Consider the following 15,482-nt stretch of genomic DNA (forward strand, 5'->3'; position numbering starts at 1 on the left):
CACAGGTGCTTTAATTCCTCAAGGGAGGAGTTAAATTTACTGAGGAAAGTTGAAAAGATGTTGAATCTGAACGATAAGGAGATAGATGCTAAATAGGAAAAGAGAGCATCTTTCGGCATCTATCAAGTAGGCAAAAACTTTTTGATAATACATAATGTTGGTAAACATACATTAAGATAGGCATGCCTAGACATGGCTGTTAAAAACATCGTTGGTGGGGACTTTCTTGGTAGTCCAGGGGTTGTCTCCGTGCTCCCAACGTGGGGGACAAGTGTTGGATCCTTGGTCTGGGAACTAATCCCACATGCTGTCTGTGTGTGTGTGAATGGTCAGTCGTGTTTGACTCTTTGCGGCCCCGTGGACTGTAGCCTGCCACGTTCCTCTATCCATGGAATTTCCCAGGCAAGAATATGGGAGTGGGTTGCCATTTCCTTCTCCAGGGGATCTTTCAGACCCAGGGATTGAACCCAGGTCTCTTGCATCTCCTGCATTGGCAGGCAGATTCTTTACCACTGGTGCCACCTGGGAAACCCCCACATGCTGTGTAGTATGGCCAAAAATAAATAAAATAAAAATGAAAGGGTTGAATTTAACAGAGCTTGTTATTTGTGATAATATAAACAAATACTTTAATTAAAAAAACCAAAACATAATTGGTGCACACTTTCTCGAAAGTATTTATGTGAGCCAGAGCTAAAGCCACAGAAATATTCCTACCCTTTGACCCGGGAACCTACACTTTTGGCAGTCTGTGCATCTCTCTAGGGAAGTTGTCCAAAAACAAATGCACGTTCTCCAGGATTGTTCTTGAAGCCCAAACAGGTCTTGGCTATGTCTGGTAGCTGCATTGACTAGAAGGAGGTAGGGGTGGGAGAAGGCAACCCATGCGTCTTCCTGAGAAAGAGAAGCATGATCTCCTTGGATGAAAGCCCATAGCAATGGTCCTGTCTCTAGGGCAGGGCACCAGAAGTGAAGAACAGGTAGTCCTTTCCTTGAATGAAATTGAGCACCTTCTAGACGTGAAGGAATATTGGGCCCTTTGCCATGCCCTCCCACTCTACTAGCCTATCAACCTGGAGTGGCCATCATGGGTTATAACTTTGTCAACTCACTAACCAACATTTAACTCCAGGGAAACTTCCAAATGAGCGCAGCTTCCAGCGGTGTCGAACCAGCTCCAACAGCGGCTGCCACAGAAGTCAGCCAGCCTCCTGTGGATGGTGACCCCCACCCCTGAAACCGAAGCTGGACGCAGTTACCGCATAAGTGAACATTCGTTCTGGGACTCTGGCCATGGAAAAGCATTTTCCACTGCACTGACCAGCATGCTGTCACCAGATTTTACTAAGAGGTCAGGTCTTATTTATAATGGAGAAAAATTATCCAGAAACAATTTCAGTGTTTGAGAGTAGGAGAATGGTTGAGTAAATTCTAGTATAACCATATACTGGAATGTGGCACATCCATTTAAAATGCTGTTGGTGAACAGATTCAATATCTTGGGGGAAAAGCTCATGTTATAATGTTTACTGAATTGTTGCAAAAGATAACCGAGAAATGACCTGAATACCCATCAGCAGGGGAGTGGTTGAATACACTGAGATACATCCAGGCCGTGGAATATTACACATTTATATAAAAAATCAGTTAGATATGGATCTACTGACCTGGAAGGTGTCCCTGATGTATTGTTAAATGAGAAAGCAGGTTGCAGAGAAATGAACATAACTACGATTTCATTTTTAAAACAAAATAATAAAAATTCTTTCGGAATGTGTCCATTTGTTTGCATGAGGGATGAGAAGGTTGTAGAGGAGTTACCTGCCTGTTAACTTTGGTAGCTTTGGGGTGGGTAGAAAGGAGAGAGATTGGGGGCCTTTTTGTCTTCATACATCTTGGTGTTGCATTTGTGCATAGCCATGCATATTACAAGTGACACTTCCTTCTGTAACTAAAGACTGAAGAATAATTTACTGAAAAAAAGAGCCCACAAAATTAAATATACAGTACTGTCTCAAAGATGTGAAATATGCATGGAAAAATCTAGCAAAAAGAAAAACAATATTAACAACAGTTGCCTCTGAGAGGAAGGTGAGATGGTGATGTTTCCTCTTTTTAAATTCCTATCTATATTTTCCAAGTTTTCTACAATGAGCAAAAGGTATGGGGCTTCCCTGGTGGCTCAGACAGTAAACAATCTGCCTGCAGAGCAGGAGACCTGGCTTCGATTCCTGGGTGGGAAAGATCCTCTGGAGAAGGGAATGGCTCCCCACTCCAATATTCTTGTCTGGAGAATTCTATGGACAGAGGAGTCTGGTGGGCTACAGTTCATGGGGTCACAAAGAGTCAAAGATGACTGAGCAACTAACACATACATACATTATTATACATTGTTGTTTAAAATATAATGGCCCCTACCTTCTCACCAGCCAATCTTGCCTTTGCTTATTGCAGTCTGGCCTCTGTCCCCTGTGTCACCTGCCACCTGTCTTTGCTGAAATTCATGTATCCATTCAGCAAATACTTATTGAATTCTCGGCGCTGGGGGTGCAGCAGAAACCAAGAGAGAGCGCCCACTCTCAGCATCCTTACTTCCAGAGGGACCATTTAGACATCAAACCGAGGGACCTCCTCCCAGATCCTCCTCTCAGTTTCTCTGTGAGCTCAGTGCACTGAGTCACCTTCTCCTATCTAGGCCTGCTGTCTGGTTCTCCTCCCACCATCCTGCCTGCCTCCCTGCCTCCTACTCTATCACCTCCCGTGTCCCCATGCACGGAAAGCGTTCCCATGGGCTCTGTTCAGAACCTCCCCCCCAACCCCCAATTTCTTTCTCTGCAACAGGATGGACGTACTGTTCATACGCAAATTCTGAACTAGAAACTGTAGACCCACACAGGTCTGAGTGGGATGCTGGGGATAGTGGTGAAGGATGGTTTCAGTGGATGTCTGGGACACGAATGAGGGTGGTCCTCAACATGTGACCCCTGTGGGGTCTATACTCAAGGATCGTTCTGTGCACCCTTGTAGCACAGTACTGCCACGTGAAAGTATTTGCTTATGGTTGGTCTGTGATCCAGGTCCCATGGCCCATCGCAGGGTCTAACCTAGAATGACATGGTGCAGTGACATCACAGACAGGTTTTAGAGGGGTGAGCTGAGTAGATCTGGTCCCCGTGAGGTGAAATTCAGGAACGTGAACCAAGGGGAAGTTGTGGAGCTAGGAGCTTTATTTCATTGTTATTGGAGCTGAATATTTTTTCTGGTTTCTGGGCCACTTATGTCTTCCTTGCTGACTAACTTATTCAAGACCCTACCCAGCTTTTCAACTATAGTGCTTGTTGTTTTCCTGCTGGTTAGTAATAGTTCTTTCTGTATTAAATATATTACTTTTCTGTCTTTTTCTGTGGCTTTTGCTTTTGTTTCTATTTTTGACCTACAGATACTTTTTGTATAAACTGTCAATCTTGTAGTATCTTCCACAGCTTTTACATTCAGAAAAATCAGTCAGATAATCATTTGTGCATATTTTCTTCTAATTGTTTTTTGACTTTTTTTAAAAAAAAACTTAGTTTGCTATATGGTGTGAATTGAGATAACTTTATCCTTTTCTCAGTTAATTTGTTGACCTTGTAAAATGATTTTCTTTTCTCATTGATTTTTAATGCTATCTTATACATATTTTAATTTTTATGTCTATTTAAGGCTGTTCCTATAATGCCATTTCATGTTCTGCCTGTCCACTCTTGGGCTACCTTCATGCTATTTTCATAAGCATCATTTGGTGATTCTGTTCAGTATCTTGTAGAATGAGAATACTACTTTTTTATACCTTTTCAAAAAATATCCATTGTCTGTGACTGTCTATTTCTTCCAGTTAAACTTAGGTATCCTTTTTACTAAATTTAAACCAGGTCATTGGGCTTTTGATCAGAATTGCATTAAGCTTATAAATTAACTTTTCAATAACTTTTCAAAAGGTTAATATTCCAAATTAACCTTTCAGAAGTTAAGTCTTCCACTCAAGATTACATATGTCTCTCCAATTATTCAAATTTTTTTTATCTTTCTCTAAAAGTTATTTTTGTACAGTGACTGCCCATTTAAGTGTATTTCCATTCATTATAGGCATTTTGTAGTTATCATAAATAAGACCTTGTTTCTTTATTTTTTATCTGTCACTGACATATGGAAATGTCATTGATTTCGTTTACTTATTTTGTGTTTGGCTACTTTATTGAAATTTTTTATTAGTCCTAATAGCTTTCTAATTGATTCTCCTGGGTTTTCTGGGTATATTAATACATCATCTGCAGCCATATTTTGCTTGCTCTTTTTTCATTTTTTTTTCTTGCTTCATATGGATTAGCTCTTCTAATAAGGCATTGAAATCTCAGAGGTGATAGTAGCATTTGTATCTCATTCCTGATCTTAATCAGATGTTTCACTGTAAGTAGAATGTAGGTTATTATTTTAAAATGGATGCTCTGTCATGCTAAGGAAGTAGTCTTTCTCCTACTTCCAAATGCTTTCTTTAATCAGGGTTACATGTCTAATTTTATTAAATGTTCATTTAGCATTTAGCAGGGTCAGAAGACTTTAGCTTTTTTCCCCTTTTAAAATGGGATACTTTGTGTTATCCCTCTTTTGTATTAAAAGATTTTTCAATATTAAAGTCATCTTAGAGATTAACTGCCCTTTGTTAGTTAATCCCTAAAGTGGGCTTTAAAAAAATTAGTGTTGAGTCAATTTATCAGCATTATATTGGATTGGCCAAAAAGTTTGTTTGAGTTTTTCATATTATAGAAAAACCCGAATGAACTTTTTCATCAACTCAGTATTTGAGACAGTGGGCCTGAAGTGGACTGCTGACATTTAAATCCCTTCTCTGAGTAATGGGGTGACTTGGGCTCCCTTCCTTCATTTCTCTTTGCTTTAGTTCTTCATCTGTAAAATGGAGATGATATGTACAACATCTACCTTCTAGGGCTGTTGTGAGGACTAAACAAGTTAATATATGTAAAGTTCTTAGAGGGGTGTCTAACCAAATGCTCACTAAATACAAGCACCATATTAAATTATTGAGAACTTACCGTGTGTCTGGTACTGAACTTGGGGTATGGATTCAAATATGAGAAAACTCAAGCATGGTCTGTCTTATGAAGCTTACAGCCTGGCAAGAAGACAGATACTTATGAATGTGTCACCTGGAAGCATGGACATTTGCTTCTATGATAAGTGCTGCCAAGGAGAGGTGATGGTGTCAGGAAAGCATATAATAAAGGGTTTGAACTAGTCAAGGAAAGACCTTTGACTGGGAGCGGAAAGAAAATATGCCAGGAAGGAGGGGAAGAATATTCTAGGAAGAAAGAACAACATATGCAAAGGCTGAGCAGTGAGAGTGTGGTCAGTACAAAGGACTGAGAAAGGTGGGGTGTTTGTTTTCTGCCAGATGTATTGAGAAGATAATTGACACACACTACCACGTAAGTTTAAGGCGTATAGTATGATGATTTGATTGATGTATGTTGTGAAATGATTACCACCTAAGTTCAGCTAATGTCCATTTTCTCATACAGAAACAATGAGAAGAAAAGGAGAAAAGAAGAAAGGGAAAATAAAAAGCTGTTCTCTTTGTGATGAGAACTCTTAGGATCTACTCTCTTAACAATTCACCTGCGTGTCATACAGCAGTGTTAGCAACAGTCATCATGTTGTACATTATACCCCTTGTAGTTATTTATTTTATAAGCAGAAGTTTGTACCTTTTGACCACCTTCCTACAATTCCCCTTCCCCACCCACCACCTCTGATAACCACAAGTCTAATCTGTTTTTCTATGAATTTGTTTTTTTGGAGGTTTATTTGTTTGTTTAGATTCCACATAAAAATACTAACATACGGAAGAGACACAGATGCATAGAACAGTCTTATGGACTCTGAGGGAGAAGGTGAGGGTGGGACGTGCTGGGAGAATAGCATTGAAACATGTATATTATCATATGTGAAACAGAACACCATTCCAGGTTCGATGCATGAGACAAATGCTCAGGGCTGGGGCAATGGGATGACCCAGAGGGATGGGATGGGGAGGGAGGTGGGAGGGGGGTTCAGGATGGGGAACACATGTAAACCCATGGCTGATTCATGTCAATGTATGGCAAAAACCACTACAATATTGTAAAGTAATTAGCCCCCAACTAAAATAAATAAATTTATTAAAAAAAATACTAACATACAGTATTTATCTTTTTCTCTCTGACTTATTTAGCATAATGCCTTCAAGGTCCATTCATGTTGTTGCAAACATTAGCATTTCCTTATTTTTTATGGCTGAATAATTTCCTCTGTGTGTATCTCACAAGTAATTTATCCATTCACCTATCGATGGACATTTAGATTGTTTCCATGTCTTTTTTATTGTAAATAATGCTTCTACGAACATGGAGGTGCAGATATCTTCTCGAGTTAGTGCTTTTGTTACATTTGGATGTATTCCCAGAAGTGGAATTGCTGCATCATGTGGTACTTCTAATCTTAATTTTTTGAGGATCCTTCATACTGTTTTCTATAGTGGCTGTACCGCGCCAACAGTGCACACAGGTTTTCTTTTCTCTGTGTCTCTGCCAGTATTTGTCATCTCTTATCTTTTTGATGATGGTCATTCTAACAGGTATGAAGTGATACCTCATTGTGGTTTCAATTTGCATTTCCTTAATGACTAGTGATGTTGAGCATCTTTTCCAATACCTGTTGGCCTTCTTGTATACATATCTTCTTTGGAGAAATATCTATTCAAGTTCTTTACAGGGGTGGGGTTTGGCTGGAAAGCTAGTGGACACAAGGCTAAGAGGTCATTAAGGGTCAAGCATGCAGAGACCCTCATAGGTCTACAAGTAATTTTTCCTTACTGAAGAGCAGTGATGAGCTATGGGAGGTTTGATGTTGGTGAGGGGAAGGGGAGGTGACCTGACTCGATTTCTCTTTTGAAAAGACATCCCTGGCTGTAGTGTAAATGTGGTTGGACCAGGGTACATGTGGTTGACCAGTTAGGAGGTGGTTATTATGGCAGTCTAGGGGAGAGATGCTGTGGGGTCAAGAAAAGTGGAGATAGAGACAGGGTGATAGGTTGTCCATGGGGCTGTGAAGAAGAGGAAAGCGTCAGGAAAGGGTGGGTGGAGGACATTGCGAGCCTGCATCTCCCAAAGGAGATGTCAGGTCTGGAGCTCAGAGGGAGGTCTGACATGGAGTGTGGAGCTGTGAGTCATCAGTGCACAAGTGGGAAAATCCTCTAGAATAGACAGAAAGGAGGAGAGACCCCCAACCCGAACCCTGAAAAGGAGCCGGAGAACGCTCAGTTGGGGGAAAGATGGAAAGTGAGTGATGTGGGCGGAAGCTGGAGACCACGCTGTTCAAAGCATCCTCGCATCACCAGGGCTCCAGGTAGATGAGTTCCCCACCCAGGTGCTGTTCATCCAAATCTACGTGAGCCAGGCCCCCCAGGCGGTGCTCAAGCTCAGTGTAGTCTGAGATGCTTTGGTCTGAGAGGGGCATTTCCAGAAGGGAGGGGTGAGCAACAGTGTTAGAGGCAGCTGAGAGAGAGGTCTGTTGAAATGAGGACTAAACAATATCCACTGGACCCATCGGTGACCTTAGTGGATCTGTTTGGGTGGATCGATAGGATCAGAAGACAGGAAGGAAATGGAGACAGAAAGAATAGACAGATTGTGTTTTCTAAAAATTAGGCTATGAAGGAGAAGAGACAGACAAGGCTGGAGGGAGAAGAGGGGTGGAATGGGGAGTTGCTTTCTGAGTCGTAGATTCTTGAGCACATTTAAAACAGGGAAGATCCGGTGAAGAGGGGACAACTGAACACATGTAACAGGCTTGAGAGAGAAACATACATAAGGTTCGTGAGATTAGGGAGGGATAGGATGCAAAGGGCACATGGGAGAAATGTCTTTAGATGGAAGGAGGGCTGGTTCATCTGCAGGAGGCAGAAAGACGACGTGGGGTGCTCTGGACAGGTGGGGTGGAATTGGGAAGACAACGGGGTTCCCACTGATGGCTTTTATTTTCTGCGGAGATGGGAAGAGAGGGTGGGAGCTGAGCAGATGGACTGGAGGGTCAAGGAGCCATGGAAAATGGAGAACACTTGAAATCATCATTCTGGCATTTAGTGTTGTAAAGAGGAAGTTCTGCCTGGTCTGTTGGCTTTTAGTTCAGACTCTCCTTGTTTCCTACCTCACAGAATCGTTCTGGGGCTTGAGTCCAGCGATGCTCATTTTATCAGCTAGACAGGGCACAGTACAAGCTAGCTTGCACTCGGGGTCAGTCACCCCACTCCCCTCCCTCTGCGGCGAGCTTGGGCTGGTCTAGAGGGAGCACCTGGAAAAGGGGCTTCATGATCATCTAACACGTTGCGCCCATCCCTCTGGCAGAGTCTCAGAGTTCTTCCGGCCATATTGAACAGCTCCCTTTCTCTCTCCCAGGCCAGAACTGCACCTTCCAACTGCAGGGTCCCAATGGCACTGTTGAGAGCCCGGGGTTCCCGTATGGCTACCCCAATTACGCCAACTGCACGTGGACCATCACCGCAGAGGACCAGCATCGGATCCAGCTTGTGTTCCAGTCCTTTGCCCTGGAGGAGGACTTTGACGTCCTGTCGGTGTTTGATGGGCCACCCCAGCCAGAGAACCTGCGAACCAGGTACCACCCCCTCCTGCCTGGTCAATAGCTGGGCCTGAGTCAAGCTGACTGGGAGGAAGAACCAGGCAGGGTGAACGGTAGTCAACAAAGACCTCTGTTCTTATGAGGCCTGCCCTCCATTCCTCTTTCTTTATAGTCCCTGATTCCTTTCTCCCGCTCAGAGGTTCCCAATAGGCAAGATGGATGAGTAGGGCATTTGGGAAGACTAGACAGAAAACATACAGAGCAATTCAAGTCTTTCTAGTGGAACTGATTTTGCATGCATATGCAAGACATACATCCCCTGGACCCAGCAGGTATGAGTTGAAGGCTAGTAGTGACTGTGTCTTGCATCCTGTGTTTGAAAATCATCAACACTTTGTTGGAAATGGCCTTGCATTTGCGTGGCTTTGGCTCTGGGTATAGAATTGAGAATTTAAGAAGCTTCCAGTTTTTTAGACCCAAACACAGGTGATGGAAGAGAAAACTGTGGAGAGGAAGAGACTGCTTTCTGGTACTCCTGAACTGGTTCCCGAGGGGAGAGTTCACATCAAGGAGGAAGAGAGGGAGGGAGGGTACCACTTCTGCAGAAAAAGCAGGCTTTGGTGGGACAAAGGTCAAGGCCCCAGAGTCACAGCTTTCCAGGTTTTGTTGACCTGGTGGCCTGCCGTGCTCCCTCACAAGACTCCTCCTGGTTCTGCCCAAAGGACACTGGGCTCCCAGGGAGACAGAGAATCAATGGCATGCCAGCCAAGCCCTGAGGAGGCCAGGATGCGAATTGGAAGTGCATGGATGAGAGGTTCCCTGCCAAGTCCTTAACGTCAAGGCTTTGTTTAAGATGCTCTTGGAGAAGAGTCACAGACAGCATCCCCAGGACAGTGCCAGCCCTCTTGCTCACTCCCAACCCTCTCAGGGCAGTGCAGAGGTGAGGCCACCAAGCCTGCCACAGGGGTGGGCCTCTGGGGCTCCCCTGACTCACTGTCCTTCCTGACAAGACCAGGCTTGTCCATCCGCCCTTGACATTCCACAGGGATTAGCACACAGTAGGTGTTCACTGAACTTGGGTGAAGAGACTGGAGTCCTCTCCACTCATTCATTCCACAGATATTTCGTGAGCACCTACTATGTTCCAGACACTAGCCCGAGTGCTGGGGACACAGCTGTGGGCAAAAAAAGCCACTGTCTTTGTGGAGGTTACATGCTGATCACAGGGGTGGGGGGCAAAGGGTAGGTAGCCCTGGACTTGAATATGTGAGTTTAGAGTTCAAGGACATCGGGCGGGGCTAGAGATATAGAATTAGGAGACTGGGACTGGACAGAGCTGAAAACTGGGAGCCCGGACTATCGGATGTTGAGCTCAGGTGATCCCATCAGTGGGGAACCCACATAGCCTCTTGGGGAAGGTTTGAAAGATAGTCAGATTGGGAACTTCCCTGGCAGTTCAATGGCTAAGACTCTGCACTCCCAATGCAGGAGATCTGGGTTTGATCCCTGGCTGGGGACCAAGATCCCACATGCCACAACTGGAGATACTGCATGCTGCAGCTAAGACCCAGTGCAGCCAAAGAAATAAATAAAAACAAATAAATATTAAAAAAAAAAGAAGAAGAAAATCAGATCAGGCCAGGGAGTGGTTGATTGGGGTGCAAATGGCTGGAGACAGATTCTGCATCCTGAAGTTCTTCCAGCTTTCTTTACTCTTAAAGCAGGAGGCACACATGGGTGATCAAAACTCTATTTTCTGACATTTGGGGTCTCTGGCTCTGCAAGTGAAGTGTAGAAGACCCCCAGAGGTGGGGATGACTCTGGCAGAAAAGGGTGGGGGTTTCCAGGACCTAGGGAGATGGTCCTGGCAAGGAGGGGTGCCCTGGATGTGTTCCCAGCCAGGGTGCAGTCCACTCTGGCCAACCAGCGTGATTGAGGAGGAGGCTCCTGGGGTTGGTACCTTCACAAGGTCATCCCTACCCTGGCTCCTCATCCCTGTTGTCATCCTCCTTTGCTCGTTTTGGTTCATTTCACTGCATATAGTTTTCCTAGACAACTTTTCTACCTCCACACTATATGGGATCACATCCCCTTTCTTGCATCTGCTTTGTGCATTTGCATTTTCTTTCTTTTTTTACTCAATTAGTCTTGCCAGAAGTTTGCCTATTTTATTGGTCTTTTTAAAGTTTCAACTCTAGGGCAATCAATTTTATTCCTTTCCCATTGCCTAACTTATTGATTTCTGCTTTTATCTTTCTTCATCTTTCACTCCCACTTACCTTAGGCTGGTGTTGCTCTTTTGTTGTTTTCATGCACTGAATTAGTTTCATTACTTCTTGTCTGATATTAAAAACATTAAGGGACATTTTTCCCTAAGCACAACTCTGACCATATCCTAGAAAATTTGATGGATAGTTGTTATTTTAGAAATAGTCTCTAATTGCAGTTTTGTTCCTTCCTTGACTCTAGGTTTTTTTTTTTTCCATCAAAATTTCCAAGCAATATTTTGATGCTTAAGTTGTTATCAAATTGTACTGCTTTATGTTCAGATTATGGTTTCTATTTTATAGAATTTTTGACTTTTTTCTCTCAGTATAAGATCATTTTTGGTAAAGATTCTGAATATTTGAAAGGAACATGTATTCTATGGTGGAAGGCTGAAGAAATTCATGTTATTAATATTGCCTAATTTTTCTGATTTCTTATTTATTGCCTAAGTGCAACTGATTGTCTTCACATTTTCACTATTGTTTTTTATCAATTTCTCCTTCTATTTCTAAGTTTTTATTTTGATGTATTTATCTCTGTTTATGTATTTTGATGTATACTCTTTAGCATGTCAGTATTTTTAAGTAGCAGATATTCAGAGTCAATTATAATTCTCCCAATATAAAAGTTATATTTATCTCCCCCCTTTTTGCCTTAAATTTTACTGTGATACAAGTATTGCCACTTCTGTTTTATTTTAGGTTTGCATTTATCAACCATCTGCCAATTCCTCTATTTTAATATTTCTATATCATTGTTTAATGTATCTCTTAGATTTTTGTTTTTAAATCTTTAATAAGAATTTTTATTCTGTAACAGAAATGTTTAATGCACTCACACTTTTTGTTGATAATTCTTTTATTTGTTCTTGTATAATATCTAATACTTTCTGTTTTTAAGCTTCCTTATTACTATCATTTCCATTTCTCCATCTTTAAGCACAAGTTTTCTTTGCCTCAACTCTGATTTTTATTCCACTGATGGTTAAAGGTACTTCTTGAGAACACATTTTAAGCTGTATTTCTTTGTCAACATCTTGTCTAGTGAGCTAGTGAGCCTTTTTCTTAGTCAGGTCTCACCAGCACTGTATCTTGCAGAAGTTCCTTGGAGTTTGTAGCATGTAGGTGTCTGTCTCTTTTTCCTTGTTTCCACGTGGATGTATATAGTCTTTCTTTTCATATACCTTGGACTATTTCCTTGACAACTTAGGAGGTCAGATTGAAGGAGAGTTTAACATATTGTCTTGGCTCTCCATCTTGAACTGGAACTCTCTAAGATTTTTATTCTTTTTGATTTGCTGTTGTGAATGGAATTATTTTATTTGTGGATGATTCATTGTTAATATATAGAAATACAATTGATGTTTGTATATTGATCTTGTATCCCATGACCTTGGTGATAATTTTTTTTTAATAATTGTGAATAAAAACAGTTTTAGTTCTTCCTTTTCAACCTGGGTGTTATTTATTTATTTATGCTTAATTGCATTGGGTAGAATGTTGAACACATCCAGTATTCAATATAGTATTGAATAGAAGTGGTGAGGGTGGACATCCCTACCTTGTTCTTGATCTTAGAATAGTCTACCTTTCACCTTTAAGTGCGATATTGGCTATAGGTATTTGGTGGATGCCCTTCAAATGAAGATCTTTACGTGGAGGATTTTGGCATGGTCTGGCCGCGGTATGGAAAATGCATTGGTTTGGGGGCCAGACTGGTGACATCCAGGTCGGGCAAGAGACGACGGTAACCTGAGCTAGAATAATGAACAGAGAAGAAGGCATGGGTCTGTATGATGTTACGGGAAAGTGTGGTCCTTGGAGTTAAGGGTGGGCTTGTAGGGACTGTGCAGTGGGAGTATGAAAAAGGAAGGGGTGGAGGATAACTCCGCAGTGTCTGGTTCGGATGCAGAAAGCAAGACAGGTCAGCCTAATGCGAAATCCAGTCTCCAGGAAAATGTGTTCTCGGGACGTCCTGGGGCATTTTGTGCATTGTTTGCCTTCATTCGTCTAGCAGAGCAGTTAGGTCACCTCTCTCACTGTGTTTTCCTGGGAGACAGAGGGTACAGTGGTGACAGGCCCAGATTGATACCCAGCTCGCCTCTACATTTATTTGTGCCATGACTTGTGCAAGGTTTGGCTTCTCTGAGCCTCACCTATAAAACGGTGGTGACATTGACCCACCTCACAGGGCATGGTATGTGAGTCACCTGCTGTAGATCCCTTAGAGCACTTTGGTGCCTGTCTTGACAGTTCCTCTGTGGCCCACCCATTAGACTGTTTACACTTGGGGGCTGCAGATGTGGAAGATGGGCATTGAAGGAGAGACTGGGCTCAAGGGAAGTCACTCATTGTGGGTGGCATTGCTGATGCCACGGTGGCCCGGCAGGGGGCCTGGGGAACTGGCAAGAAGCCCGCAGCACGGTTCTCTCCGCATTGCTTGGGGTTTTCTGTCTCAGATTTGACACGCATAAGTTTCGTAATTCTGCCCTTTGTGCATTTTAATGCGTTTCTCTTTTCTTCCTTTACTTTCTCTCAATCCTTTTCACTCTGTTTATGGATGCATTCCAGCAAAAGGCAGGAGTCACCTTCCCACCCCAATTCTAAGTCCTCTTTATACTCATCTTTCTCTAGCTGCTAGCTCATAGGTTGTGTTGTGAGCAGCAAAATTCCTTCCTGGTTAGAGTCAAGTTCCTGGAGGCTGGGAATCAAGCCTTCTACCACATTTGGCTGTGGCCGAGCCATGCAGTAAAATATACGTCTTGCACACGCAAGAAGTGAATTCCAGCTCCTTGCTAGCTGCTTGGCATAGACAGGTCACTTTGACTCATCCTCAGTATTCTCATCCATGAAGTGAGTGTATCAGTATCTACTTCGTAGGTTGGTTGATAAGGATTTCTTTAAATAACGTGTGTAAACTGCTTTACAGAGAAGGCAATGGCACCCCACTCCATTACTCTTGCCTGGAAAATCCCATGGACGGAGGAGCCTGGTGGGCTGCAGTCCATGGGGTCGCTAAGAGTCGGACACGACTGAGCGACTTCACTTTCACTTTTGCCTTTCATGCACTGGAGAAGAAAATGGCAACCCACTTCAGTATTCTTGCCTGGAGAATCCCAGGGACAGCAGAGCCTGGTGGGCTGCCGTCTCTGGGGTCGCACAGTATCGGACACGACTGAAGCGACTTAGCAGCAGCAAACTGCTTTAAATTGTGATGAGATGTAAACAAAAGAAATACTTGTATGTTGGTAGAAAAAAATTAGAAAATACAACTAAGCAAACACACACACACACAAACCCAATAAATGTATAAGACATGAGGTAGAACGGTGATTCTCAACTGAAGGTGAGTTGGACCCCAAGGGAACATTTGGCAATGTCTGGAGACATCTTTGGTTGTCACAGCTAGAGAAAGGACAGGGATGCTGTTAAGTGCTACCATACACAAGACAGCCACAAATGCCAGTGGTGTTGAGGTTGAGAAATCCCAAGGTAGGCGTTTAAGGAGGAGTTAAGACTTTTAGTATCAGATGTACGTGGGTGCTAATCCTCCTTCTGTGTCAGTGATGTTGGGCAAGTAAGTCAACCCATCTGAGCCTCAGTTTCCTCCTCTGCAAAATGGGGAACTCTAAAGTGATGCTGTGTACTGACGGCTGCACCTAGCATCGCTAATGACGAGGTGCCAGTAGGCACACCGCATACAGCTTGTTCTATACGCAGATGTCATTCATCTCCCAATAACTCCCTTTCTCCACCAGGAGTTCACAGCCATCTTCTTGAAAGCATCTCACATTTCATCTAGAGCTATTCACAAGCAGCATCCCAGGGTGCCGGAAGGCAGCGTCTGGCTGCTTGAAATTAAATTTACAATAGAAGCTGATCAGATTCTTCTCATAATGGATCAGGGTGGGAAATGGCAGTGGAACTGGTCCTGAAGTCTGAGGAGCCTGTAGGAGTTTAGAAATTAGCAAGAAAAGAACCAAGAGCCGCCTAGATGATGCAGTGTCAGCCCTGCCTGGATGAATTACGGAAACAATCCCCACATCTCTGCTTTTGCACAATTAGATGGCCTTTCTGTGCTGGCAAACATCCTATTGCATTGCGGTTTAATGTGGGATGAAGTTTTCTAATGGAACATGGGCAAACATAATCTATGGAGCTGCTGCTAATAAACTACATCACTGTGTATTGGAGGGTTTATAGGGCACTGATGATGACTGCGCCAGTTAAGCACAGCTAAGCATCCCTTAATTCAGACATTTGGGCTCAGGTTATGGGAAACTGCAACTGGTTCCCCCCATTGCTGGCAATACACATTCTGTCATCCGCCTAAGGTGGAATGCAGTTTTAGTCGTTTGCGGCTTGTTGCAGATTTCACTCAACCGGCATTAGACACCTGTTTGGAAGTTGTAAAAAATCCACAGATTTGCCAGATTTACTGTCTTCTTATGACTGTGTATTGCAGCAGAGACCCCCTAAAGGACCTGCCTACTGGATTTCTTAAAACGTGTGCCTACACACCAGTACGGTTGTCCTTGGAGGATC

General features: G+C 43.1%; 1 protein-coding gene across 1 annotated transcript in view; it reads left to right on the forward strand.

Moving 5' to 3' along the window:
- CSMD2 (CUB and Sushi multiple domains 2) overlaps positions 1 to 15,482 on the forward strand; it is a 667,647-nt gene that overhangs the window by 58,253 nt on the left and 593,912 nt on the right. The window contains exon 2 of the mRNA XM_081490945.1: positions 8,490 to 8,706. Coding sequence (XP_081347071.1) covers positions 8,490 to 8,706 — 217 coding nt within the window. The remainder of the gene's footprint in view (positions 1 to 8,489; positions 8,707 to 15,482) is intronic.

This window comes from Giraffa tippelskirchi, chromosome 5 (assembly GCF_054371585.1).
Source record: "Giraffa tippelskirchi isolate mGirTip1 chromosome 5, T2T-mGirTip1v1.2.pri, whole genome shotgun sequence".
NCBI classification, from domain to species: domain Eukaryota; kingdom Metazoa; phylum Chordata; class Mammalia; order Artiodactyla; family Giraffidae; genus Giraffa; species Giraffa tippelskirchi.